Below are 26,130 nucleotides of genomic sequence, written 5' to 3'. Positions count from 1 at the left end.
CTTTGCCCTCTCTTTTCTGAGGCTCTACTAAGACTTTATCAACGTCGTTCTCTCTTACTACAATAAGCAAGAAACTCAGTTTTGACTCACCAGCAGGTTATTTTAGTGGTATTTTTGGAGAGCCAATATTCAATTTAAGAGAACAGTTAACAAAGGCAAGTTTGTGTGCCCAACACACCATGAGACCAAACAAACTGAAACACTGGAGTTTGGAGCAGAGAAAGTCTTACTGTGGGTCTGAGCAAGGAGGATGGGGTGGCTCACGCACAAGAAAACCCCAAACTTTCCAAAGGGTTTCAGCGAAGCATATTTAAAAGCCAGGTAAGGGGGTGAGGGACATCACAGGGTACATGATCAGCTTGTGCACAGTTCTCTGATTGGCTGATGCTGAGGTGACAGGGCGGTCAACACTATCAACCCCTAGGTGCCAGAAGGTCTGAGGGCTACTTGCTCTTGATCATCAAGTAATTGACTTATTCCCTTTGGTGGTGGTTTTTAGCAACTGAAAAACTCAGGAAATATACATGAGATACTATTGTCAGAGAGGACCTATAACAGAGGTTATAGGGGAGGGGTCTGTCCCAGGAAGGCTCCCCAGGTTCCTGCTGGGTTATTCCCTTGTCACTAAGTTCCACACAGGAGAAAGGTAAGGAACTGGCCCTTGTCACAGCAGACATTGGGCTTCACCCTCTTACCAACCTCATTTCACAAGTACACCTGCTGTTTAGTCTTTTTGCCCACTGAGATTCTTTAAAATATTAAGCGGTACCTCAGTCCCTTTAGGCTGCTATAACAAATTTCTATAGACTGGGTAGCTTATGAACAACAAGAGATTTATTTTTTAGAGTTGTAGAGGCTGGAAGTCTGCGGTCAGGGTACCAGCATGGTTGAGCAAGGGCTTTTTTCCAGATCACAGACCTTTCCTTGGTGGAAGGGGCCAGGGAGCTCTGTGGAGCCTCTTTCGTAAGAGCACTAATCCCACCTTGAGGGCTCCACCCTCATGACCTAAGCATCTGCTAAAGGCCCCACCTCCTAATACTAACACCTGTGGTGGGTTAGGCCTTCAGCCTGTGAACTTGGGTGGAACACATTCAGATTATAGCAGAGGGCAACCCATAGACCCCCTGGAACTTAGACTCTGTTCTAAGTTCTAAGCACCTGCTTCCCCCACCAGCCAGCTTCTTTCTTCTCATCATATTTTCCTTTTATTTCTTCTTTTCTTGTTTTCCTCCTCTCTTTAAATGCACAAGACCTGAAAGTGACATCATATGGCCCTATCGCAGGATTAAAATTGTTTTCAGTGAATAGGGAAATTTCCCCTGCATCCATAAGAAATGCTTTCTTGAGACAAATCTCAGATGTTTCCAGAAAGGATTTCTTGCCCAGGATTCTGCAGGCACCATGGGGAGCCCCAGGCAAGAGCCCCAGGTTGCATCCTCCTGGCAACTCACATTGAATTTCATGAGCGTGGTACCCTGGGCCTCAGGCCAATTTGTGCTCTGGTCTGCAATGCCTTTCAGCATGGCTCTGTTATTTGTGACTATCCTAAAGCCTCTGGAGTTGTGTACAGAGTTACAGTATTGGGTCAGTTTAGGGGAGCTTTCCAATAGCTCATTTCTATATAGATAATTATGCTTCTGTAACCTTGGTAGAGGCAGAACAGGGAGTCTTTAGAACCCAGGCTTTGGAGCTGGTCCGTCTGGGTTGGCATTCTGGCTAGTCACTCCTATGTGACCTTGGGCAAGGCACTTAACTGCTTCCTGCCTCAATTCCTCGTTTGAAATGGGGATAATAACAGTAGTTTCCTTTTAGGTGTGAGGATTAAATGAGTTAGTGCTTTTAAAGTGTTTGGAACAATGCCTGGCACTAATGAGAACTCCAGGTTGACTATTTTTATATAAAGCACTGTGCAAATACAGCGTCCACTCCTGCCCTCCAACCAGATTACTGCTTCCTTGGAAACAATCCCAGATACATGGGTTCTTCCGTAGTTCCTAAATGTGTAACTCCGTGAAGGAAAATATAAGGCTGTTTTTTACCTAAATCTGCTTATCTCAAGCTCTAACATCTTTTTCACACCTTTTTTCTTTTTCTTTTTTTTAACCCAAAAATGACATTCTTTTTTGGTCTGAATATCTTTAAGGATTTCATCCTGTGTCTCGTGGATTACTCCCCTCCAAAAAAAAAAAAAAAAAGACACTGAAAGGTAGCAGGATATGCCACCCCAAAATATGCCACCTTGACTTGTTGATTATTTAGAGCTGAAGGCAGTGAGAAGTGAATACAAGAAAAGCTCTCTGTCATTCCCCTATTTGCTTAAAAGCAGAACATAAACTTGTCAAGGTGTCTCCCCGACCTACCCACCCACCTTCTCTACCAGGAAAGACAGAAATTAATCACCAGAGACAACCCTAGACCTTTAGCCAAGAGGTGGCCCCAGAGGAAATCTACATAACAAACCTAAGTAACCTTATCTTCCATTAGTTTTCCCCATATAACTTTCCTATATTTTGCCACCCTAGAAACTCAAAGTCATTTTTGCTTGTCTCATCACTCCTCTAAAAATGTATTATTCCTCTGTTATGATGCTATATATGCCAGGTTCTAGCCACTCCTGTGAGTTACTCATCGTAGCACTCCCCTGGGTCTGCATGACACATGTTAATAAAGTGTTTCTTCATCTCTTGTTGATCTGTCTTTCATCAGTCTAAGGTACAAGGCCCCACAGAAGCACCCAGGGGGGTAGTGGGGAAAAGATGTGGTTTTCTTTCCCTACAAGGTAGACTTCAGGTGTTCTGTGTGCAAACAGAATTAGAGGTCACAAGCCTCTTATGAGTATTGTCAAAACATTGGTGGAAAAGAGTGCAAGAGAGAGAGGCCTGGGGCCTTAAAGTGGTCCTTGCATCCCTTGGGCATCCTTGCCAGGCTCCTTCCAGGGCAGGATAAAGGCACCTCATTCTCAGCCTTCTCTGTACAGGTTGATGTCTTCCTGAGGAAGGTTTCAATGTGCTCTTTATTGGCCACCTCAACACGTGAAACCTTGAGCTGGACTCAGAGTTGAGAAGAGCGCTGAACCCAGGAGCCTAGACCCTGAGAAGGACTCGGCACACCAGAGACAAGCAAATGAGGCCAATGCATTCTCTTCTCCACCCTGTACCCTGCTCCACTGTCTCCACTGTCTCCACTGCCCACACATCAAGAACAAAATGCTTGTGGTGCCAGCGTTTAAAAATGCAGGGCCTGGGGTTGTCTGTCCCCCAACTCCCTTCTGCTTATTTCCGTTTATCTTGCACACCAAAAAACAAGCTGGTGACAGCCAACAGAGCAGCTCCACAGTTATCTTGACTTATCTCATTCAGATCTGGTTACATGATACTTACTCATTCACCATTTATTGATCAGCACAACATGTCAGACGCTGGGCACGTACATTGACAAGCTCCCCACCCTCAAGGAAGTTGGTGACATCAGTCAAGGAGCTATAAATATAATTTATTACTGAAATGACTGTCTCATTATTTCCACATAGTTTAAGAATCAACTAGAAACAGAAACTGGATTTAGGGGGGAGGGTATAGCTCAGTGGTAAAACACATGCTTAGCAGGCATGAGGTCTTGGATTCAATCCCCAGTGCCTCCGTTAAAAAATAAAAAATAAATCCATACATTTAAGAAATTTGTTTTAAACTTTAGAAACTAGATTTAAGTGTTGTTCTCAAATAGTAGGGGTGAGCCTCCCCACCAGTTACACCCTCCTCCCCCATGACTTCTCATTGACATTCTGGTTTTCCATTCACTCCTTTCTCTCCTGCAGGCTCCATGATTTAGCCCTTATTCTTGTCCAGCTGTTCCCACTGTCTTGAGGTTCTTTCTCTCCAGGGATGTTTACAGACCTGGACTAAAGGAATCTTTTTGAAGTCTGCATTCAAAGCCGAATGAGGTTAGCTGCTTTCTTTTAACTTCAGTTAAGAATAAAATACCAATTGCCCTATCAGTATATGAAAGGAGGACCTCAAATTTATGTGGAAGGGAAAGGAGACTATGGTGAATACATGGATAAAAATAATGTGAGGTGATAAGCAAGAACAATGATGATACATTTCTGAGTAACCAGACAAAAGAGAATGCATAGAGTGGATAATTCTTCTTTGGCCATTGTTTGGTTCAGTCTCATTTCCAAATCATGCATAGGCTTTCTAAGGACAAGAATTTAAATATTCTTTTGTATTAAATATATATGTATATATACCAGTTGCCAGCCCATCATCTGTTTTTGTGCAGCTTAAGATCCAAGAATGGATTTTACATTTTGAAACGATTGAAAAAGATCAAAAGTTACTTGTCTCATGACATGTGAAAATTATTAAACTTACATTTCACTGTCCATAAATAAAGTTTTCCTGGAACACAGCCATGCTCATTCATTCTATGGATGCATCCTTGCTACAATTGCAAAGTTGTGTGGAGATTGCATGGCCCGCAAAGTCTAAAAATAATTTATTCTCTGGAGGCAACTTTGAGCTTGCTGAGTCGACACCATGAGCCAAGCTCACCCACCCGACTTGAAAAAATTTATGCAAAATAAGTTATCATTGAAGTTAAAAGGGGGCAGACATGTCCAAGGAATATTGCAGAGATTTGGCCCCTTTGTGAATCTCAGGATAGATGAATGTGTGGAGACGGCAACTAGTGGGTAACAGAACAGTATCTGAGTGGAGGTAACATGAAGGAATAGCACCGTCATGTTAGGCGGCTTCCAACGTTTATAAACAACGGCTGCGTTTGCCAGAGGAATCAATCGCTTTTACACATCCCCTCTTCAAAGCATCTGGGTGTAATCTGGATTTACTCTGATATAAAAATTGGGTCATGTACATTTCTTACCAAACTTTCTTGTTAAAAATATCTTTGTCACAAAAATTACTCTCTGGCCATTTACAGGAAGTTTGCCAACTCCTGGCCTAGAATATCCAGTCTGAGTGACGGGGTGGGGAGGAGGGACGGACAGCTCACATAATGTGAGGTACTGAAACTGCTTTACAGATCTTGTCTCATTTACTTCTAAAAATTTCGTAGGGTAGGTATTATCACCACTTTTGAGACGACAAAACTGAGACCAAGAGAGAAAACTTTGCCAACATCACAGGAGAGGCTGAAGTCAAAGTCTGCCTGACTCCAAAACTAGTGTCCCTTCCACCATACACCATCCCCTCCTCAAATCCCTGAAGGGCACGTTCAATTGTAACCTGTCTTCTTTGGCTATCATCCACTGGGTCTAATTTTCTCCCTTGAGGTCATCCATACGGTAATCTTCAAATATCTAAAGACCATAATTTTGTCTTGCCTAAGTCTCTGATTCTCTGGGCTTGACATTGATTCTTTTAGAAGTTTCTATATGAAATAGTTTTAAGTCCCTTCACCACCGAAATCACTTTCTATGAACATATCCTAATTCATCTGTAATCATCTTAAAGTTTGACACCTAAAACAGAACTTGGTACAGGGGTATCATGCCATCAGCAAAGAGTCCCTCTCTAGTTCTATTCTACATCTTTTCAATTTTATACAAGAAGAGCTGGCTTTTTGGACCCAAAGGCAGAATCTTACTCCTGAATTTCACTTTGTTAGATGGAGTTCGTCATTCTTGCCTATTGAGACCTTTCTGAATTTTCATTTTGCTAACTGATGCAGTTGCTGTTCTAACTCCTTGCCATCCACAAATATATGCATCCTGTTTTTCATCTGGGTTACTGGTAAAAATGCAGTGAAGTTTATCCTTCATTCCAGAAGGTGGCACTCATAGGCCCTCCGCTTTATTAAGAGCTTCATATTTGATTGTCTCACTCTGGCCTGTAGATGCTGTTGGGATAGTCACTGTTCAGAGAAAACCCCAGGTGGACATCATTACTTTCAATGTCCTCTCTCCTAATTCCCACATAGTCACATCTACAGAAAAAGTTCACTTCTGTCTCTAGTCCCTCCTCCTCCCGCATGCTTTCTCATTCAGGGTCACTGTGGGGTCAAAGGCTAACCTTCTTTCCCCAGCTGTCTTGAATCCAGATCTACCACTTGCCTGGTGCTGGTTGTGTGAACATGGGCAAGTTCTACTTAGCATTTCTGTAACTTTGTCCCCCATCTGTAAATTGAGAATAGTAATACCCAGTAAATAAGTTAGTGGATGATAGTAATTATTCAACAAGTTACCCACCTCTCCCACCAAAAAACAAAAGTTCCATTTCATGCAAGATTTTTAGAACTAGTACCAAAGAAGGGACAATCTATTGGAGGAGCTACAAAATTAGTTGTTTTTTTTTTTCCTGTAGTGCCAGTTGTAGTTTTTCTTTGTTTATCTCCTTTATTAAGCTCTCTCCACACCCCACAGAACATACTGTCTTTTCACTCAGAAATGGACTAACCCCACTTCCCACTTCTCCCCACTCCTGGCCTTGACCTGTAGATCCTGTAAAGACATGGACAACAAACATATCCTTAATGCTCAATCATTTTATCCTTGATTGGGCTGGGTTCATGTCTAAAACACTAATCTCTGTGGAACTGCCCCCTTCCCCAAGCTCCAATCTCCCTTTAATGTAGGAAATGTCAATTTGAATCATTCCCATTTAAGTACAGGCCAATGGTAAGTTAAGTTGAAATGTAACTACCAGACTCTGTAGACAGATATCCTTACCCTGTTAATAAGACTACAAGGGAAGATTTCTGGATGTCCAAGTCACCCTGGGAATCCAAATTCTTTTAATATAGAACTTCTGAATTTAAACAAACTCAATGTGAAAAATAAACATTTATTACAAAAATTTGGTTTGACATTCTAAAATGAAAGCAGACAAGGTGTTTTCCAACTCAAAGGGGTTGTTGTAAGCTGGAGCCATAAATTCCAAGGCAGTAATAACTGACTCACACTCCTCACCAGTGACGAAGGGAGGGAGGAACCACTTGCTTCAGACTGAGGAGCCCCTGACTTATGACTCACCTCTGCTTCCCTGCAGCCTTTTCTCCACATCCCTCCCACCGTGTCTCCCCATCATGTTACAAAACTGAAACCTACTTCAAAAATCTCATTCTTACTGAACTGTTTCACAATCTCTATTTTTTATGGCCTAATTAGATTTCACTTCCATCTGGAAAGTTAATTTTTTACTGGTGCGTGACAGTTTGATTTAGTTTTTGTTTTTCCTTCTGGATCCTTGTTGAAAAGAAAACTCAGTTCTGTGAGGGGTTCCCAGCTCAGGGAACAGAACATGGCCAAGTGGTGCTCAGGATTCTCTGCAGAAATGATCATCCATAGAAGACCCCTATCTGTCCTCTTGTTAGTTAATAAATAGACTGGGGGGAGGGAGGCCTGGAGCAGAGGGGGAAACAGACTCAAGGGCAAAGAAGGGTCTGGGTGGGAAGAGGAAAGCAGTGCAAGGCAGGTCTACCCTGCTCATCCCTGCTGTCACTCACACCTACCCCACGAAACATAGTACTTCCTACTTTAAACTACTACTAAAGTGATTCTCGAAAAGATTTGAGAAATCCTGCCTCAGGCTCCAGAGCAACTTTCCCTGTAGCCTCCGGAAAGTCTATCAGTGCATCTGGGTGGAAGAGGCTGGAGGGGTGGGTGGATCAGACCAAGTAGAACCGAGAGCACAGCGCAGGCTTCCCCTGGGATGCCCTCCCCCAGCACAGGAAGGGCTCTAGAATGAAGGTCCAGTGTTCAGAACCTCCGCCTTAAGGCAGGAACCAGGAAGGGGTGGGACAGGGATCCGGGGACCAGCCCAGGTTGCTGGGAAGCAGGGCTTTGGAGATTTTCCTATTTGTACTAAGGAGCCCAGGAATCTCATTTCTCCCATCCCCACATAAAAACACAGTCTCACCAAAGAGCCACGAAGCCCTCCAGCACACACTCGATTTCAGCATAGAGCTAAGATCACACACACAAACACATACACACACACACACACACACAAAGCTCAGCAGAGCTGATTGTTACACAATTTCCAAAACCCTGCAGACACATCTTAAAAGGGTCAGCCCAGTTGTTCCAGTGTTTCAGCCAAGGGAAGGGTGATGGCTTGAGCTACCAGCTCCAGCTTTCTTTTCTTCATATCAGTGGTCTAAAAACTCTTCTGCTCAGCGTCCCCCAAAAGCCTACTGTACTTTCCACAACAAAGGCTCCCGTTTTCCCCACTGACACAGTTGGTGTCGGTCTGGGTCTGCTTGTGTTCAGGAAGAGGACAGTGCAGGAGGATCCCAGTGGCACTTCCCATGGGAAGGCGGGAGGCTGCAGAGGCGGAGAGGCTTGACGCTGCATTGCAACGACCATTTCAGCTGCCCCAGTCTCCAGTCTCCTCTCTAGAGCAGCAGGTACCGGTCCTCAGTACAGGAGGAAGGAGCCAAGGGACCAGACTCAAGATCCTTAGCTGAGGACCACTACGTGCAGTGGGTAGTGAGGGCCCTGCCATTCTTGCTGGCTACTTGGAAGGGGAGTCAGCAGGCATCACTCAGGACTCCTGCCTGCTCCCTCATAGGGGTGGGAAAAGAAAGCTTTAAACAAGTCCCAGGCCACTCAGTAGTGGTGAGAAAGGAAGGGAGGGAGGAAAGAAGAAGGGGTACATGGCTGACATTATTAAAAAAAAAAAAAAAACACATCCTAAGATAAAAGTAGGGGCCCCTGTAGGGGCTAGAAGACAAATAAGGCATCCTGTGAAACTACAGACATCAGGGGCCAGAGTCTGGTAGCACCTGAGTAAGGCAAGCACAGAGGACAGGAGATGAGCTGGACCTGGGTCACACCAAGAATGACGAGGTCTGTCTGAATTCTCCCTGGGGAAATAAAACATCCAGGTCAAGTCTCCATAGCCTTCTTTAGCTGATAACCCCCCAAACACATATACACAGGCTAGAAACCCCTCATTCCAGCCAGGAGGCCCTCCCCATCCCCAGGCAGGCATACTCACTTCACTGCGAGCAGTGGGCTGGCTGTAAATCACCTTCTTACTTGAGGTCCTGTAGACAAGCCAGAAGAAGACACTCAGTCCCCTGGTCCTCACCTTAACCTCTGCTTGCTAACTTCAGAGGCCAGGACTGAGAACTTCACAGAAGCACAGAGTTCTCGGTAGGGAGGTGTGGGGAAAGAACAAGCCCATGGCCACAGTGGACAGGGGTAGAGATCTGGGTATCTTCCCTACCAGGCTGGTTGCCTATGCCTCCAGCCCCTTCCCCTGGGCCCATCTCAGCTTCAAACCATATACATCCAGGTTTTCAACTTCAGAGAGCCCCAGGACAGCAAGCTCACTCACCCTTTCTTTGCTCCTGAAAGAGAAGAAATGGGACCATGAGTGTCAGCAGGAAATAAGACAGCACGGCCAGGAAGATGGGGATCTAGCACTCAGCCCTGAGATAGGGGTGACTGGCACTCCCTGGGAGATAACCAGACACATACAGGCTCAGCATCAGGTCAGGACTCAGGTGGCCAAGAACCAGGCCCTGAAACGGGGACGTTACAAAGGAGAGCCTTTGGGAGTAAATACTTACTGTCAAAGTAGCCTCGGCTATAGGCGAACCAGATGCCGAAAATCAAGGCTCCAAGGAGAATAAGTGTTACAAGGACAGCTGCCACAATGCCCCCTACATTCAGCTCCGCTGTGGGACATAAATGAGAGGTCAGGCACCTGAATGCACACTACGGTACTGAAAACACCAAAGCAGACCCCGGCTCCCGCCCCGGGTCTGAGCTCAAGCCCCGACTACAGTCTCACTCACCAGCTTCCATGTGCACAGTGTCTGACCTCATGGGTGACCCATACCCATTCTGTGCCTCACAAGTGTAATCTCCAGCATCAAAGGCCGACACAGGATCGAAGATCTGGAGGGCAGAAAACATATTGGCTTCTTGCTTGAAGAAGCCAAGTACCTGTCTTTTATGTCTCCTGACCCTAATATCAAGTTCACCTTGTTGCTTGCTCTTCCTTCTCACCATCAGGGGTGCTATAACCATGTGCACACACACACACATTTTACCCTGACCCCATCCGTACCAGCTCCCCTGTCTTGTGATTCAGGCTATAGGAAGAGTTGCTGAAGGCACGGTTGCTCTTGGGCTCCGTAGGCATCTGTACCCCATCCTTGAACCAGAAGTATTCAGATGGTGGGGAACCGTCTTTCTCTGAGCAGGACAGCACTGCACGGTTGCCGATGGTAGCAGAGGAGGGGACGTTGATGGTAGGCTTGGATGGAGGCACTGGGAAGGGAGAGAAGGTACTGATCACAGGGGCAGGAGGGCTGCCTGAAGGCAAAGTAGCTAACTAGGATGACACCCCCCTTCCAACAGCTCTAGCCTCCCTCCCTTACTTCAGTGAGCTCCAAAGCTTAGCAGAGCCTGCTAAGGTTTAGGAAAGCAGTTGACTGCAAGCCCACACAGAAGACCTGTGGCACGTACCAAGCACAATGAGCTGGACGGTGACCTCGCCATAGGTGTTGCCGCCTTCATCAGAGACCATACAAGTATACATCCCGGTGTCTTTCCGGGTCACAGAACTGAAGGTGATGCCACTATCTGAGAAGGTAACTCGGTTCTCATAGGAAGCTGCCAGGAGAGAGGAAGCAGGGGCAGGAGCAGAGTGAGCTGGAGAGCCAAGAGAAGCTGGTGATGGTGGCACCCAAGGCACAAGGGCCCTCTTCCTTGGCAATGGGATGGCAATGGGAGGTCTTGAGCCCCAGGGTGAGTCCCTCCCATGGAATCCAGGTACACTCAACCCTTCTACAACCCAGGCAGTCAGGAAGGAGATGGAGCAACTCACCTGTGATCTTGTTGTTGTAGCAAACGAGGCTGGTGATGTCACCATGGGTAAACTTCCACTCCACTCGGGGAGAAGAAAAGCCCGAGTAGGAGCAGGACAACGTGGCAGCTGCAGACAGGATCAACGTGAGTGGGAGGAAGGAACAGCAGCAAACGGAGAAGATGAGAAATGGGCTCAAACCACAGTCTGGGCTGGAGGTTCCCCAGGGGTCTGCACCTGCTCACCTCCCTTCCCCCTCGACCTCTGCCACCCTCCACAGCCCCTCCCAACTCACGTTTATTCTCAGCAACTCTGACTTCTGGTTCAGAACTGTACACTGCACCCCTGCCCAACGCCAGGGAGCCTGAGAAGAAGAGAGGTGGGTCCATCAGGGGTGGATAGAGAGATGCTATGGAGAGGGAAGAGCAATCCCAGCTGCTGGGGCTTAGAGGGCTGGGACTCTCTGAGCTGAGATCCCAGCATAAAGGGATTCAAGAGATTCAAGCTCCTCTAGGGTCTCATACCCTCTCACCAATACATTAAGTATCTTCTTTACATGCTTTTCGCTACAATTGCAGGCCAATGTTTCTTTTATCAATGGAAATAAAATGTTTCTTTCAAATGCAACTTCTTTTTTTTCCCCCCTCTATGATTCCCAATAATCTAATTAGATTCCTACTAGTCCAAGAGCTGCTTGCCAAATGACATTTCATGGTTCAGAGAAAGCTTCTCAACCAATAATTGCAGTCACTTGTCAAACAATCCTGGCAGGAAGCCAGCAAAGCTGGAGGCAAGGGAGGGAAGGAAAGGGAGGAGCAATAATGGGATAATAATAATACTCAACAATTGTAGGGCATTTTGTGCTTTTTAAAGTGTTTTCACATACATTATATCATTTGATCCTTGAAACAAGCATGACAGGTCAGCAGGACAAATATTATCATCCCAGTTTTACAGGAGAAACTGCAGCAAAGAAACGTGTCTAAGATCACACAGCTGGTTCTGAGATGGAGTCAGGACCAGACGGGGGCTCAGATTATCTCATTAGAATTTCCTCCTGCTCAGTTGAGAAGGGAAAGAAAAGGTAGTGTGGGGAAGAGGCGGAGAGAAGAGGTGAGGAGAGACAAGGTTAATTAAATAACATGGGGGAGGGAGGCAACAGGGTTCACAGGAGGGGCCCACGCATTCCAAAATAAGCACCAGTGACAGGGTCTGGGATGGCGTGATACAGATACCAAGCCGCACTTACACAATTACTCTCATTCATGCTTTCAAAGCTCAGCCTCATGAAGGATATTTTATTTATAGCTTTAAGCAAATTCCTGTCTTCTTTAGATAAATGTAAGTACATCTGTTCAAAGTAAGTACATTTTTCCTTTATTAAATTACTCACATCACTGAATATGGTCTCTTGACCTTTGAGGCTCCCTCTTCTCATCTGAAACATGAAGGGTTTGAACTAGATGTTCTTTGAAGTCCTTTAGGTTCTTTTTTCTTTTTCTTTTCTTGTTTCTTTCTCTTTTCTTTTCTCTACGCCCCCCCCCCCTTTTTTTTTTGGCCTAAATATTTAGAGAGTACATTCATATACATTTATTTCAATTTGATACAACAACACTGAATTAGTCAGGATAAGTATTCTCTCTCCCGTTTTACAAATGAGAAAACTGAGTGCCTAAAATGTTGTGTTCAGTAAAAATAAATAAATGAAATGAAATGAAATAATAAACTAGTTTCTTCCTAAATAAATAAATAAGCAAACAAATGAACAAATAAAAGGTTAAGTGGCTGGTCCAAGTTTTCATAGCTAGGAAGTGTCAAAGCTGAGATTAGCATATGGGTTACTGCTATACCTCCCTTTTTCCCTTATTATGCCATACTTTTACACACAACGCAGTTGCTCAGAAAAGTGCTGGTTTAACAGAGTTAAAGTATATAATAAAATGTCACTCTCTTAAAAGGTTCATTGTATCTATAATTATTTCTAAATAATATTACCTTGTATCTGTATATTTGGCAGTACATTTCAATGTCAAATCTATAATCAAATGTAATAACAGGTACAGAAATTAAACCAAATAGCCTTTACTAAAATGAAAACTGAGGACGCCGAAGTCACTGACTCCGCTCTCATCAAGAACGCAGATAATGAAATGCTTTGATTTTTTTTTTTTTTTTTTTTTTTTTTTTGGCCAAGTCAGCTTTCTCTATCAGCTGTCTTTGAGGAGACCCAGAACACTGTCTTGCTCAGGGCTATGCCTCCCACCAGGCAGGGGCTGGGCAGTGGCATACAATGCCTGATCAATGAGAGGAGGGGGCACATGCCCCTGCTCTATGGCCAACTCCCCAGCTTGGGACAACACTGAAGGGCTATTCCTGCTTCAAGCTCCCTGAGGAGTAGGCTGAGGGTTTGTTGGGACTACAGTGCAACTCAGCTTCTCCCTCTGCCCAATCCTGCTTCCTTTCCGTAGGTGTGGATCCCAAGAGCACTCCCTAATGAATGTCTTGGTACAATAATTGACATCTCAGAGTCAGCATCCCAGGAACCCAACCTATGACAACACCCAAATAAAGAAGAGCTTCTAATTAAACTAAAAACTAGCCTTTGGAATAAAGGGCTACCCAAAAGAAAATAAATAAATCACAGCATATGAATTTGGTGATCATTTCTGCATCACTTCTGACTTTAGCTAAAGTTCTTTTTTGAATCCTCTCAGGTTATCCCATCTAAAACACGTTCAGGAATGATATCACATATATACACAAACATACTGAGCAACAAGCATGTTCCCCCTCTCATTAATTCTGACTGCTGTTACCTAATCCAGGCTCCTCTTGTTTAAAATACAGGGCCCTTCACCTCACTGCCTTCCCACCTTCCTCTGACCATGCAGGACTGCCCACGTGTGCCTGCGGCCTGACTGCAATACTCAAAATGTTCTGTGAATGCCTATCACACCACGAGTCAAGTCCAGCCTCACTACCATGTCCTTCCTTCCTGGGGACCACAGGACACAGCCGCCATCCTCAATTGTACTCCCCTTCACATTCCTGATCAAGCCTCTGGTACCAGACCGCCTGCATTCAAATCCCAGCTCCAGTTACTTAAGAGCTGTGTGACCCGGGCAAGCCACTTAGTCATGTTGAACCTCAGTTTGCCCCTTTGTAAAATGGGGATAATAACAGTTTCTACATTAAAGGGCTGTTGTTGAGAGTTAAACAAGCTAATACAAATAAAGTGCTTACAACAGTGTCTGACCAACAGGAAGCACAAATCTTATAATTATCATCATCTGCCCATCCGTCCTTCTGTCCATACTTCTTTTTCTGACCTCAGCGTTTTCTTCAGTTAAGACATATACATATAAATACTGCCTGAAAAATGCTTACATCCCAGCCCACCAAACCATCTCTCCTCTATCACTGTAACTGCCTTGGAAAAGCTAACTCTTTTCTAGAACTTTCATATATAGACCAGCAGAGCTGAGGGCTTTCCATCACTGTATCGCATCTATATCAGAACACTCAGTTTCCCACCCATTCTCCTCATCTATTTTAGATTTTCCCTTGCCTCATCATGGCCCCTGCTTTCACACTTAAACTTGGACCTACACTTGGCATGCTGTACACACGTACAAATTAGTAGTCAATCGAATACCAAACATAACAATGCCATCTCCCCAATCTCTCTCAAAGTTGGCCCCTCCTATTCATACCCAACTGCCATTTTTTACTGCTGTCATCACCTGAAGAATTGTATTTGGTCTCTCAACTGGTTTCTCTGTCTTGTGTAATCTTGATTCACTCAAATCATCTTCCATCCCACTACTGCAGAAAGAGCTAACATTTCTTGAGCACTTACTATATGCCAGGCACTGTTATAAGCACATTACATGGACTATCATTTAATCTTTACAACAATCTTAGGAGGTGGGTGATACTGTTATGATCACCTTTATTTTCTACATTGGGAAACTGAGGTCCAGAGCAGGTAATTGGTGCAGATTCAAAACAAGGCAGTCCAGTTCCAGAGGCTAGGCTACACTATACAATGATCTAAAACTTGCTTTGAGCTTTCAATGATTTCACATTGCCTATTAGATAAAATTCAAATTCTTCAGCAAGGCAAGAGTTTCATCACTATCTGACCTGGTGACAAGCTTATCATCTTCATCACCCTCTTTACTCTTGCAGTTTACCCTCAAGCAATACAAAACTACTTACAATCCCAGCAAGGACATGCTATCTCACAGTCTCTGCCTTTGCTCCTGCTGTTCCTCCTGTGTAGAACATCCTTTCCCCTCTTTCTCTGTCTGGCCATGAGCCATTCATCCATGTTACTTTCTGGGAAATGACCTACCCCAACCCCAGTCCTCACCATAACCAAGTTAAGTTCTCTTCCCCAGCAAAATACTGTCAAAGCTCTTCTCATATTATAATGACATCATCTCTGCACATGTATGTCTGCCCTCATCAGACAGTCAACCCCCAGGGAGCAGCGACCACGTGTTAATTTATCATTCTGAGCTCTCAGCACTTAGCATGATGCCTGGTACAAGTTGACATGGAACAAAATAGAGCTTTAACAAATTAGGTCACAGCAGACCATTCACTATAACATCTACGTGTTAAGGTTTATCTATAAAAGATAAGCCCATTTTTCAAACTGGCAGATGGGGCACATCCAAATGAAGGAAAAACAAACTTGATTCAATCTTTTAAAAATGTGGATGCTAGCAAAAGTTTGTTTTGTTTTTTAACTGTTTAGTTCTCAGGGGGGTGGGGGATGAGGAGCATTCTAACTTAGCTTCATATTTAAAAAGTAATTGTTTTTAAATTTCCTTCATAGTTATGAAACAGAATTAAAGTTCTCTGCACAGGAGTGATTTCCACCTGTCATTTTGCTAAAGGGAGTGACTTCTATACCCAGACTTCAGTGTGTCTGTAGGTGTCTGCACGCATGATAGTAGAGGCTTGTTTCCTACATGCAGGGGAAGTGTGCAGAGACAAAAGTGGAAGAAGTGCCAGGAGGTTTTCTACCACAAGGTCTAAAATAGCAGCAGAAAGTGGGGGAAAGATGTGAATCCACTTAAAACACCCCCATTTGTTTCATGACCACAAGAGACAACCCAAGACTCCAAGTAGGCCCAAGTCATCTGAGGAGACACCTGGCTAAATCACTGCTCTTTCTGCAGAGGTGACCTTCAAATGGTTTATGGTTGTTACAGACTGAACTGTGTTCCCTCAAAATTCATATGTTAAAGCCCTAACTGCCAGCACTTCAGAATGTGACTGCGTTTGGAGACAGGCCCCTTTAAAGTCAAAATGGACATGCCCTAATCCGATCCGACTGGTGTCATTCTACAAGGAGACACCAAAGCTGCTCGTGCATAGAGGGCATGACCACGTGAAGAGGCAGCAAGTGGGCAGGCCTCATAAGCCAAGGAGAGGATTCAGAGGAAACCATCCCTATCGGCACAGTGATCTTGGACTTCTGGACCCTAGAAATGTGAAAAAATAAATGAGTGCAGTTTAAGCCACCCAATCTTTGGTATTTTGTTATGAAAGTCCATGCAGACCAATACAAAGGCTTAACTTGGGCATCAGCAGTGGGCATTCTGGTTGAATCTCCAGTCACTACAGCCTTGATTCCAGTAAGCATGATGACATTTCTGCACAATGAAAGAATCAACATTCTGTACAGCAAAGAAAACCACCAACCAAATGAAAAAGCAAACTCAGAATGGGAGAAAATATTTTCAACTCATTCATCCGATAAGGGGTTACTATCCAAAATATATAAAGAACTCATACAACTCAATAGCAAAGACAAACAAAAACCAAACAAAGAAACCTAAACAATCTGTTTTTAAAATTGGCAGAGGTTCTGCATAGATATTTTTCCAAAGAAGACATACAAATGGCCAACAGATACATGAAAAGATGTTCAACATCACTAATTATCAAAACCACAATGAGATGTCACCTCACACCTGTTAGAATGGCTATTATCAAAAAGGCAAGAAATAACAAATGTTGATGAGGATGTGGAGAAAAGGGAACCCTCATGCAAACATCATGTTGGTGGGAATGTAAACTGGTAAAACCACCATGGAAAACAATATGAATTTTCCTCAAAAAATTAAAAATAGCGGGGAGGGTATAGTTCAAGGGGTAGAGTGCATGCTTATTAGCACCCATGATGTCTTGGGTTCAATCCCCAGCACCTCCTTTAAGAATAAATAAATAAATAAACTTAATTACCTCCCCCCACCAAAGGAAAAAAATTAAAAATAGAACTATCATATGATCCAGCAATGCCACTTATGTATATTTATCCAAGGAAAATGAAAACACTAACTCAAAAAGGTAAGTGTACCTCCATGTTCATTGTAGTATTTACAGTAGCCAAGAAATGGAAACATCCTGAGTGTCCATCAATGAATGAACGGATAAAGAAGGTGTGGTATATACAAACAATGGAATGTTATTCAGCCATAAAAATGAAATCTTACCATTTGTGACAATATGGATGCTAAGTGAACTGAGTCAGATAGAGAAATTCAAATACCATATGATCTCACTTATATGTGGGATCAAAACAAAAACAAGAACAAACAAACAAAACTAAGGATATAGATATAGAAAACAGATTGGTGGTTGCCAGAGGTGAGGAGTGGAGGAGTGGGCAAAAGGGGTGAAGATAGTCAAAGGTACAAACTTCCAGTTATAAAATAAATAAGACGTGGAGATGTAATGTATAGCATCGCAACTGTAGTTAATACTGTATTGCATATTTAAAAGTTGCTTAGAGAGTAAATCTTAAAAGTTCTAGTCACAAGAAAAAAAATTCTGTAACTATGTATGGTAATGAATACAGACTTACTGTGGTGATCGTTCGTCAATAAATATCAATGATTATGTTGTATACCTAAAACTAAAATAATGTTGTATGCCAATTAGACCTCAACAAAAGTAAATAAATAATTTTTTGAAATCAGCAGAACTCTTGAAGATCTTTGCAAATTTTGTCCTATACTTTTAAATAAGTTTATCTAAATTCTAGACATATGTTACTGAGCATGACCAAATGAATAAAATAATAGCATGAATAAAATAATAGTAGCTAACATTTCTTGAATATTATGTACCAGGTACTCTTCTGAGTCCTTTATAGGTTTAATTCATTTAATCCTTGCAATAATGCTATGAGATAAATATTATTATTGCTCTCATATTACATGTGAGTTAATTGGGACACAGAAATTAAGTAATTTGCTCAAGGTCACAGAGCTGGGCTCCTAACCCAAGTAATCTGGCTCCAGGATATGATACATCACACAACTATGTTTAAAAAAAAAAAAAAAAAGTTGCCGTCCCAAAGGTCAAGATAGATCAATTAGTACTGGCATAGAAATGTATCCAAAGTTTAAAAACAATAGGTAGAATATGATCCTATTCTTACAAATAATAAAAATAATCTGAGTATACACATAAAGGAATTTCTAAGAATAGACTCCAAACACTTGAAAGTACATATTATCTGAGAGATGAGAATACAGGCAGCTTTTCTTTCCTATGTTCTACATTTGTGTAATAGCCCAGTATGTATTAAATGTTTTAATTTAAAGGAAAAAAGAGTGGGAAAGAGTGAATTAAGGAGGAAAAAAAAATCAGACAGATCACAAGAAGGAAAGAAAAATAAAACAAAGGCAGAAAGGACAAGCAAAAACAAAGGCAAAAAGAAAGGAAGGATGATAAAGAATAACAGGAAATATCCAAATAGTGGCACAACAGGAAGCGCAGAATGATTAAATAAAAGTTCAAAGGTGAAATGAAGTAACAGTTGAGTAAGAAATAGGAGGTTATTACACTATCAAGATCCTGGACAGTGTATGTGAATCCGATAAACTTCAAGGATAGAAAGAGGGCAGGAAGAAACAAGAGCACATGCATTGTCTCATTAAATTCTCCCAAAAACACTGTGAGACAAGTACTATTGTTATCAACCCATTATATAGATGAGAACACTGAGGCTTAGCAGTTGCCCAAAATCACACAGCTACAAACAAGATGGGAATCCTAACCCAAGCCTGCCTAATTCTAAGTCTCCAAAACTACTGTGCTACTACACAGCATCTCCATCTGACAAGCAAAGAAATCCCATTCAACCTTCAAGATCCTGTTCCAATGTCTCTTGATCCATCATGCCTTTCCCCAGCCAATATTAATCTCTCCCCAACTTCTAGGAATATAGCCTAAGAAAATAATCAAAGGCAAGCTTTAAGATATGTGTATAAGGATAATTTAATGTTATTTCATACAGCAAAGGTAAAAAAAAAAACAAACCTAAATGCTCAACAAAAGGTGAGCAGTTAAGTAAATTACAGTACAGCCATACAGTAGAATACTAGAGGATGGATTTTTTTTAAAGAATACTTTGCTTAAAATATATATATATATATATATATATATATATATATATATGTATATACACATGCGCGCACATACACACACACAGAGAGTCAAGGTTTACCACAACGTGCTACCATACGACAGCACGTAGAATATTTACCCTCTCTGTCATGCAGGTAGTCAACTACCTCACCTAAAACTAATATTCAGTCATTAACTAATAACCTAAATGAGAAGGGACCCATAACACAGTTTTGTTTTTCCCACTGGGATTCCTACCTAATCTGACAAATCAGCCACAGCTCAAAGCAGTATTAGTACACAAGTTTGGTTTAAACATCAATATCTATGGATTTCCATTGAGCTGGTGTGACGTGAGCCCTAATCAATTTCTGCCCACAGAGTCAAGGTTTAAGGAAAGGTCAGTGTTACCAAACAGCCATTTGATTTTTCCTGATATATTTTGCACAGGTCATTTACACCACACATTTATTCAAAGAGGAAAGACTAGAATAAAAAAACCAGCAATCAGTGTTTAGATAACAGGATGACATGTGATTTTATTTTCTCTATATTCCTGTTATTCAACTTTTCCACATTAAGCATGTTATCATTTCTTCATAAAAAACCTATCATTTTAAAAAGTAACTCTTTCCTTCTGCATTCCCCAAACATTTGTACTGTGATGACAGTCCCTGGCACACTCTGCCCTGTATTCTACTTAGTCAATACATGTCCATGTCCGTAGTTACTGGGGAACAGAGAAACCAAATTACGTTTGTATCGTCCCCTGCTCCTAGCACTGTGCTTTGCCCCCTTGAAGCAATGCTGTGATGAGAAGGTCGTCACAGAGGGTGGAGGTGTCCAGACACCTGACAGAACCCACCATCTACCATCCCTGGTACATGTAGGTCAAACCCACAACAGAAAAGATAGTTCCTTCTACTGCTTTAAGAAACCTTTGTTTTCCCTATGCATCCTGTTAATTATTAGAATTCTCCTTAAGTTGCTTTCATGCTATGAGTTTATTTTAATTCGAAGAAGAAGGAGGAGGAGAAGAAGAAGAAGAAAAAGAAGAGGAGGAGGAGAAGGAGGAGAAGGAGAAAGAGAAAAGAGGAAAGCTAGCCAGCCAGCCAGCCTCTCAGGTTCTCTCTAAGGATTCATTCAAACTTGCCCTCTAGGCAGATGAGCCTCATAGGACTCTCCAGCTGTCAGGGAGCTGGAGCCTCAGAAGAGGGAAATGAGCCAAAGCCTCGGAAAGCCCCCAGCTACAGCATGCTCATAGTTTACCTAACTTCCTGGGCTGATTGTTACAATACCTCTGGCTCCCCTCAGAGTTTCTGGATAGTAGATGTTATTCATTTTTTTTTTTTTAATCCCTAATCTCTAGCACAGTGCTCAGAATATAGTAAACACCAATGTTTATTGGATTAACAAATGCATTTGACATTGCAATACAATTAAAACCTGCACCCAGGGCTTCCACCCCCGGTTTGCACTTTCCTTCACAGCATTCACCCTGTAAAGACTGAACTCACTCCTAGAGGTTGGGGTGGGACAGACAAGGAATGCGTGGGCAAGAGGAAGGCTTTGTGAGCCCAACAGCAGGCTGGGCTGGGACTAAACAGCCAGCCTTGGCTGCACTTCCAGCGACGTCGCTCAGCTGGCACAGCCCTCCGATGATGGCAGAAAGTGGTTATGGCAGGGTAGGACAGGAGAGTTTTCACTCCACTGCTCCCTCCTGCCCTCTCTCAGCAGAATTTCCAGTTCTACCTGCTCAGCGCTCCTCCCCCACCCATGTCCCTATCACAAAGGAAGGTTGTGCCTGCCTGCCCAGGGCTCCCTCCAGGGGCCTGGCATCAAACTTCCTGCCAACCAGCTGCTTCCTCCAGTCCTACCCCCACACTGTAAAACAAATGACACCAGGCAGACTTTAGACAGAAACACTGCTTATCAGGGAGTCCCAGGCAGATGAACTCTGAGTTTTCAATGCCTGGAAAACTCCGGTATGCATCCATTCACATTGCTTCTCACAAGCCCCGAACAACAGTAAAACCTCTTCCCCAATTACAACTGACAAGTGGCCATCCAGGTATTTCCTGACCCTCTAAAGAGGAAGCAGATCTGAATTCAGAGATCCCCAGGGTCTCTCCTCAATGCTAACAGATGTGAAAAACAAGCTCCATTATTTCCTAATCTATCACATAAAATGTGCGTAGCTTTTAAATCTATCTTTGAGTGGAACTGTCAGCCATCTCTGTATCCACAGAACAGGGGCCCCTTGACCCAGGTGACCTGGGGAGAAGAGCAGGGGAGGGGGTGGAATATCCTGATGGCCAAGGCCACAACACCAATATGACAAGATCTCCAGTGTATTCTAAGTGAAATAAACAAGATGCAGTAGAACGTATATAGTGTGCCCTTTTTTTGTGCAAGAAAGGGGAAAAGAAAGAGATATATATTTATATACACTGATATCTGTGTAACAAAACACTGGAAAGATACATAGGAAAATAGGGGAGGTACAGAGTAAACAGGAAGAGGGTAGGAGTGATATTTCCACTCCTTTAATATAATTTTGATTCTCAAACCACATTAATGTATTAACATACTCTAAATAAAAAAACTTTTTTTTAATTACAGCAGCTCTACTCCAAACCAAAACTAGGCTGGAGACCCCAGGCAAGCACAGATCGCAAAGAAACCAAAGAGAAATATGAAGAGAAAGTGTTCTGGAGCCAGGTAGGAAAGGTCAAGACACTGGAATTCCACTCACTCTCTTCCTGGTTCCAACTTGTTGCGTCACTAGTTTGTCACTAGTTTCTAGGTTCTGGTTTCGAGGGAACAATTCTTTCCCGGGAGTAAATTCAACCCCCCAGTAGAGGGAGGGGAAAGGAGGAGTGACTCACCAATCAATGGTTTGAGGTAAGTCTAAGCCTGAACAGCAAAGCTAGAAAGGCTTGAGTCAGAAATATCAGTAACAAACACCAGGACTCACCCACTGAACCAGACACAGGGCAGCAGTTCCTCCCTCCCAGAATGTCTCCCAGAATGTCCCAGAATGTCAGGACACAACAACTCATGTAAAGAGGGTGTATGCAAAAACCAGGGTTCTAGCCTAGGCTTCCTCTTCCTTCCCTGTGGTTACACCAAATCATCCTATCCACACTCTACTGTTAAACAGAAATGCCTCTTCCCACCTGGGAGATGGCTGGAAACTTTTCTAAGCACAGGTTCTCGAAGTGGGGGAGGGAGAGGATAGTACTCTCGGTCACCAGTTTTGCTTTTCCCAAGCCCAGTTTTCCCAGCATTTAGTCTCCAATTCCTGTCCCTGCAGGCTCAGGCCCTCCTCTCCACTAGGTTCCCCAGACTGGGTTTGGGTCTTTACTTAATCCTTTGTTCTTCCTCCCTGAAGGCAGAGCTTACAATGAGGAGCAACCCAGAAGGGAGGAGGAAGAACACGTGGGCATCCTATATGTACTTCCAACATCCCAGAGGCAGACTAGATGCCCAAGAGCCCCAACTTTTTCACTCTTGCCATTTGGAATCTAGCAGTGTCTCTCCCTGCTTCCTTTGACCTGCTCCACTAGGGACAGCATTCTTTCATCCTCACAAAATCCAAAGGGGATAATAGCTGCCCAATAATAATCCCTTCATGTATATGTAATATAGCTATTATCCTGGTGGATCCTCAGGACAAGTATTATTGCTCCTGTTTTACAGATGAAAAGACTGAGTTACTAGCCTAAAATCACAAATAAGGCAGAAAACCAAGCTAGAACCCAGGTGGGTTCTATTTCCATTCTCATTGTACTAATCACATTGTTCCCCTCAGGTCTAGCCCTATTTAAATGTGAAACGGTCAGTTCCTCCATCTCTTGGACATGTTACTTCCCAGGATTTACTGTCCCGTCCAGCTATTGCGGCTTCATCTCAAGCTTCCACTAAACCATTGTTTCTCAAGTCCCTGAACAGACTAGCAGACATTCCCAAGCTCAGAAGGGTGGTATCACAACACATTCAACACCAGTATTTGATTATTGTGGGATTATTATAGAAAATGAGGGGTAGAGAAAAGGAAGAAAGAGGAAGGGGGAAAGGATGCAGCTCTAGGAAGCTTATACAGGCAGAAGTAAATGGGGGAGGAAAAGAATGGTACTTGAAGAAAAAAGGGAAATAGAGGAGTAGAATGAAAGGGAGAAGTGAGAGAAGAAAAAAAATCTAGTTGGAAAGAAAAATTGAAAAAGGTAGATAAGATAGGGACACTGTAGCAGTATCCCAAACTGATGTTTGATATGCTGGTTCCTGTGACACAGGGTGACTGAGATGCTGGACCCAGGAGTGGAAAATGAGAATTGAGTCAGGAGACTTTGGTTCCATTCCCAGGTCCTTTTGTCAGTCTGGCAAAGTCATTTCCCCTCTTTGTACCTGTTTCCTTATCTGTACAATAGAGAGAGGATTAGACTTGTCACTCGTCCAGTCCACCCCAAGGCTTAATGTTTTTGTTATTAGGGACAAAGGGGTAGTCAATCCATCTATCTAATGGCACCCCTTCAAATTAAGTGAAGTGAATTACCTTATAACTACCAATATTGATTGTAATCGTTCATTTCTTTTACACTTCCTAAAACCTGGACCTTGAGGGAAAAACAGAGATTCTTGCAGATCACATACTGATACAATCATCCACAGAAGCACACATGCAGACACTCAAGAATCAGAGATAAGCGTACAGGTGCAAACATAGGTAGACTAAGGCACAAACCATACATTCAGCCAGGCACAAACATATCTATAGACAGAGGCATGTCCCAGCGAGTGAGCCTCACTGTTCCACAGGAAAGGGAGTTTACAAAGGAAACAAAAACTCTCAAACATGGCCAGGGGAAGCGGAGAGTTCTGGCTCTGAGAACGATCCAGCCAACCAGAAGACAGGTCCTCCTCCTGGGAATAGCCACTCAGTTAACAAAGTTTATTAAGCTCTCTTGAAGTAGTTATTCTAGAAAGGAACTTTGAATGCTGTGCTCTGAGAAATTTCAGATGTCAATTTTCTTTTCTTTTTTTTTTTTTTTTTTCAGATTTTGCACCCAGACACTTTTTCCAGAGTAACCACAGCAACCCAAAGATCCGAGGAAAGCTAAAGAGACTTCCACCCCACCTCCATTAGATTTTCTGAGGACACTTCAGAGAAACAGAAACAGAGTATCCAGGGGCCGAGGGAGTAAGGGGATGAGAGGCTCACGACTTCTCCCGGGTTGTTCGCGGATGTTGGATGCCTGTCGGAGGGGCAGGATGGCCCTTCCCAGATGCGTGATCCGGGCTGTGTGGGTGTTTGTGGGCAGGCCCACTGGCCCTCATCAGTAAATGAGGATGGAGGAATGGGGAACCCACCCCTCCCCGTTATTTATGGTTAATATGTGGAAGGGGCAGCTCCCAACTGGTGGGTGTTAAAAGGAGGGGTCACTATTCGCCGATGTGGGGGAGGGGAGCCAGCCACACACCAGGGGAAGGGGGAGGGGAAAGAAGAGGGACGAGCCAGCGGTGGCAAAGAGGACTAGGAGGGTGAGGCGGGCTAGTTTCTGAACCCCTCCCCTCTGCCCGGCAAGAGGTGTGGGGAGCGCCTCCCTCTAACCTCTGACTAGACCCACGGGTTTCTCCCGAAACTCCGGGAACTTACACAAGATCACCGACGTGAAGAGAAGCAACTGTTTCCAGCCAGCTTTCGTCATTGTCCCCATCACGAGCAAGATCCCAACAAGACGGCGGCCGCCGGAGCCCTGAGAACAGACACAGCTTCTCCCACAGCAGCGCAGGGACTAAACTCCAGCCGCCAGGTTGAGCCCCCGCCCCGCCCTTCCTTCCACGCCCGATTGGTCAGCACCCGCCTCTGCACATTCCGATTGGTGGAGGGAGCCGCCGCTCCACTGAGCGATTCACCGTCGCCAGGTAAAACTCCGCCCACTACTCCCTACTGGGGCAGATTGGCTCCTTTCCAAGCTCGAGCCGCCTCTGATTGGCCCCGGAGACGGTCGTGTAAGGAGACCCATGCCTCACCTTCTGCAGGTGAGGGCACCCTGATTGGGCGGCGTTCCTGAAGTAGGGACTTTCCGACTGGCTGGATTCTGAGTTGGAGCTGGAAGATTAGAGGACCATCTTAAAGGAGGAGGTAGGGAAAGGGATTGTACAGTGGGACCTGCGAGAGATAGGCCTGGTTTTATTTGGTTGGTTGTTCGAATGTAAATTGCTGGGTGCTGCAGAAACCCTGGTCCCGTCCTTCGGTAACTGAAAACCACATATATTAATATGAGAGGGTGGGGGAGAAGACCAGGAGAGAAGTGAAATGATATCTTGACATTACCCCCAAAACATGTTCCTCTGTCGACTCCATTCGCAGCACTCAGGGGCTTTGAGAGTTGGGCTATAGAAAGAGGAGGAAAGGAAAAAGAAAGGGAAAACGCAGGGGAAGGGAACACTCAGTTCAATAGTAGGAAAAGCAGGATTACATTACCAAACACACCCAATTATACAAACTGACCTACAGATACTCTATAAACACTGTGAGTGACTGTGGATATGTCCTTTACACATGTTTGATCAGTCAGCAGAGCCCCCTGCATTTCAGAGTTATTTATCTTCTCACTGTGACTAATAGTTGAGTCACACTAAGCCCTCTTTGTACTATGTTGATACTCAAGCTTTCTCTTAATATTGATATTGTTAAGTCATTTTTAATTGAAATTCATGTTCAACATAGTTACTATTACTAGTTTCTATTTATAATGATTTAATTTTAACTGATCTTAGTATATCCAGGTTGCCTGTGGGAAAAATTCCTGAACCTTATCTCATTGCAAGTAAAATATCCAGACTTGTATCCAAAACAGTGATATTCTTTGACCTTTCGCTTCTTTCACTTTTGTTCTCATTCCTTTGGGCC

The 26,130-nt window shown here is 43.6% G+C and overlaps 1 protein-coding gene across 1 annotated transcript; it reads right to left on the bottom strand.

Moving 5' to 3' along the window:
* Nucleotides 1–6,783: 6,783 nt before the first annotated feature.
* On the bottom strand, nucleotides 6,784–25,174 carry F11R (F11 receptor). Its single transcript, XM_006173948.3, has 10 exons — nucleotides 24,871–25,174; nucleotides 11,077–11,145; nucleotides 10,803–10,910; nucleotides 10,442–10,588; nucleotides 10,041–10,243; nucleotides 9,766–9,868; nucleotides 9,538–9,645; nucleotides 9,303–9,315; nucleotides 8,961–9,009; nucleotides 6,784–8,826 (listed from the first exon to the last, which is right to left on the bottom strand). The coding sequence occupies exons 1-10, from the start codon at nucleotides 24,929–24,931 to the stop codon at nucleotides 8,791–8,793; spliced, it is 897 nt and encodes a 298-aa protein (XP_006174010.2). The 5' UTR covers nucleotides 24,932–25,174; the 3' UTR covers nucleotides 6,784–8,790.
* Nucleotides 25,175–26,130: the final 956 nt, after the last annotated feature.

This window comes from Camelus ferus, chromosome 21, assembly GCF_009834535.1.
Source record: "Camelus ferus isolate YT-003-E chromosome 21, BCGSAC_Cfer_1.0, whole genome shotgun sequence".
Classification (NCBI taxonomy): domain Eukaryota; kingdom Metazoa; phylum Chordata; class Mammalia; order Artiodactyla; family Camelidae; genus Camelus; species Camelus ferus.
Note: the sequence above shows the minus strand (reverse complement) of the source record. Positions and strands in the feature narration are given on the sequence as shown.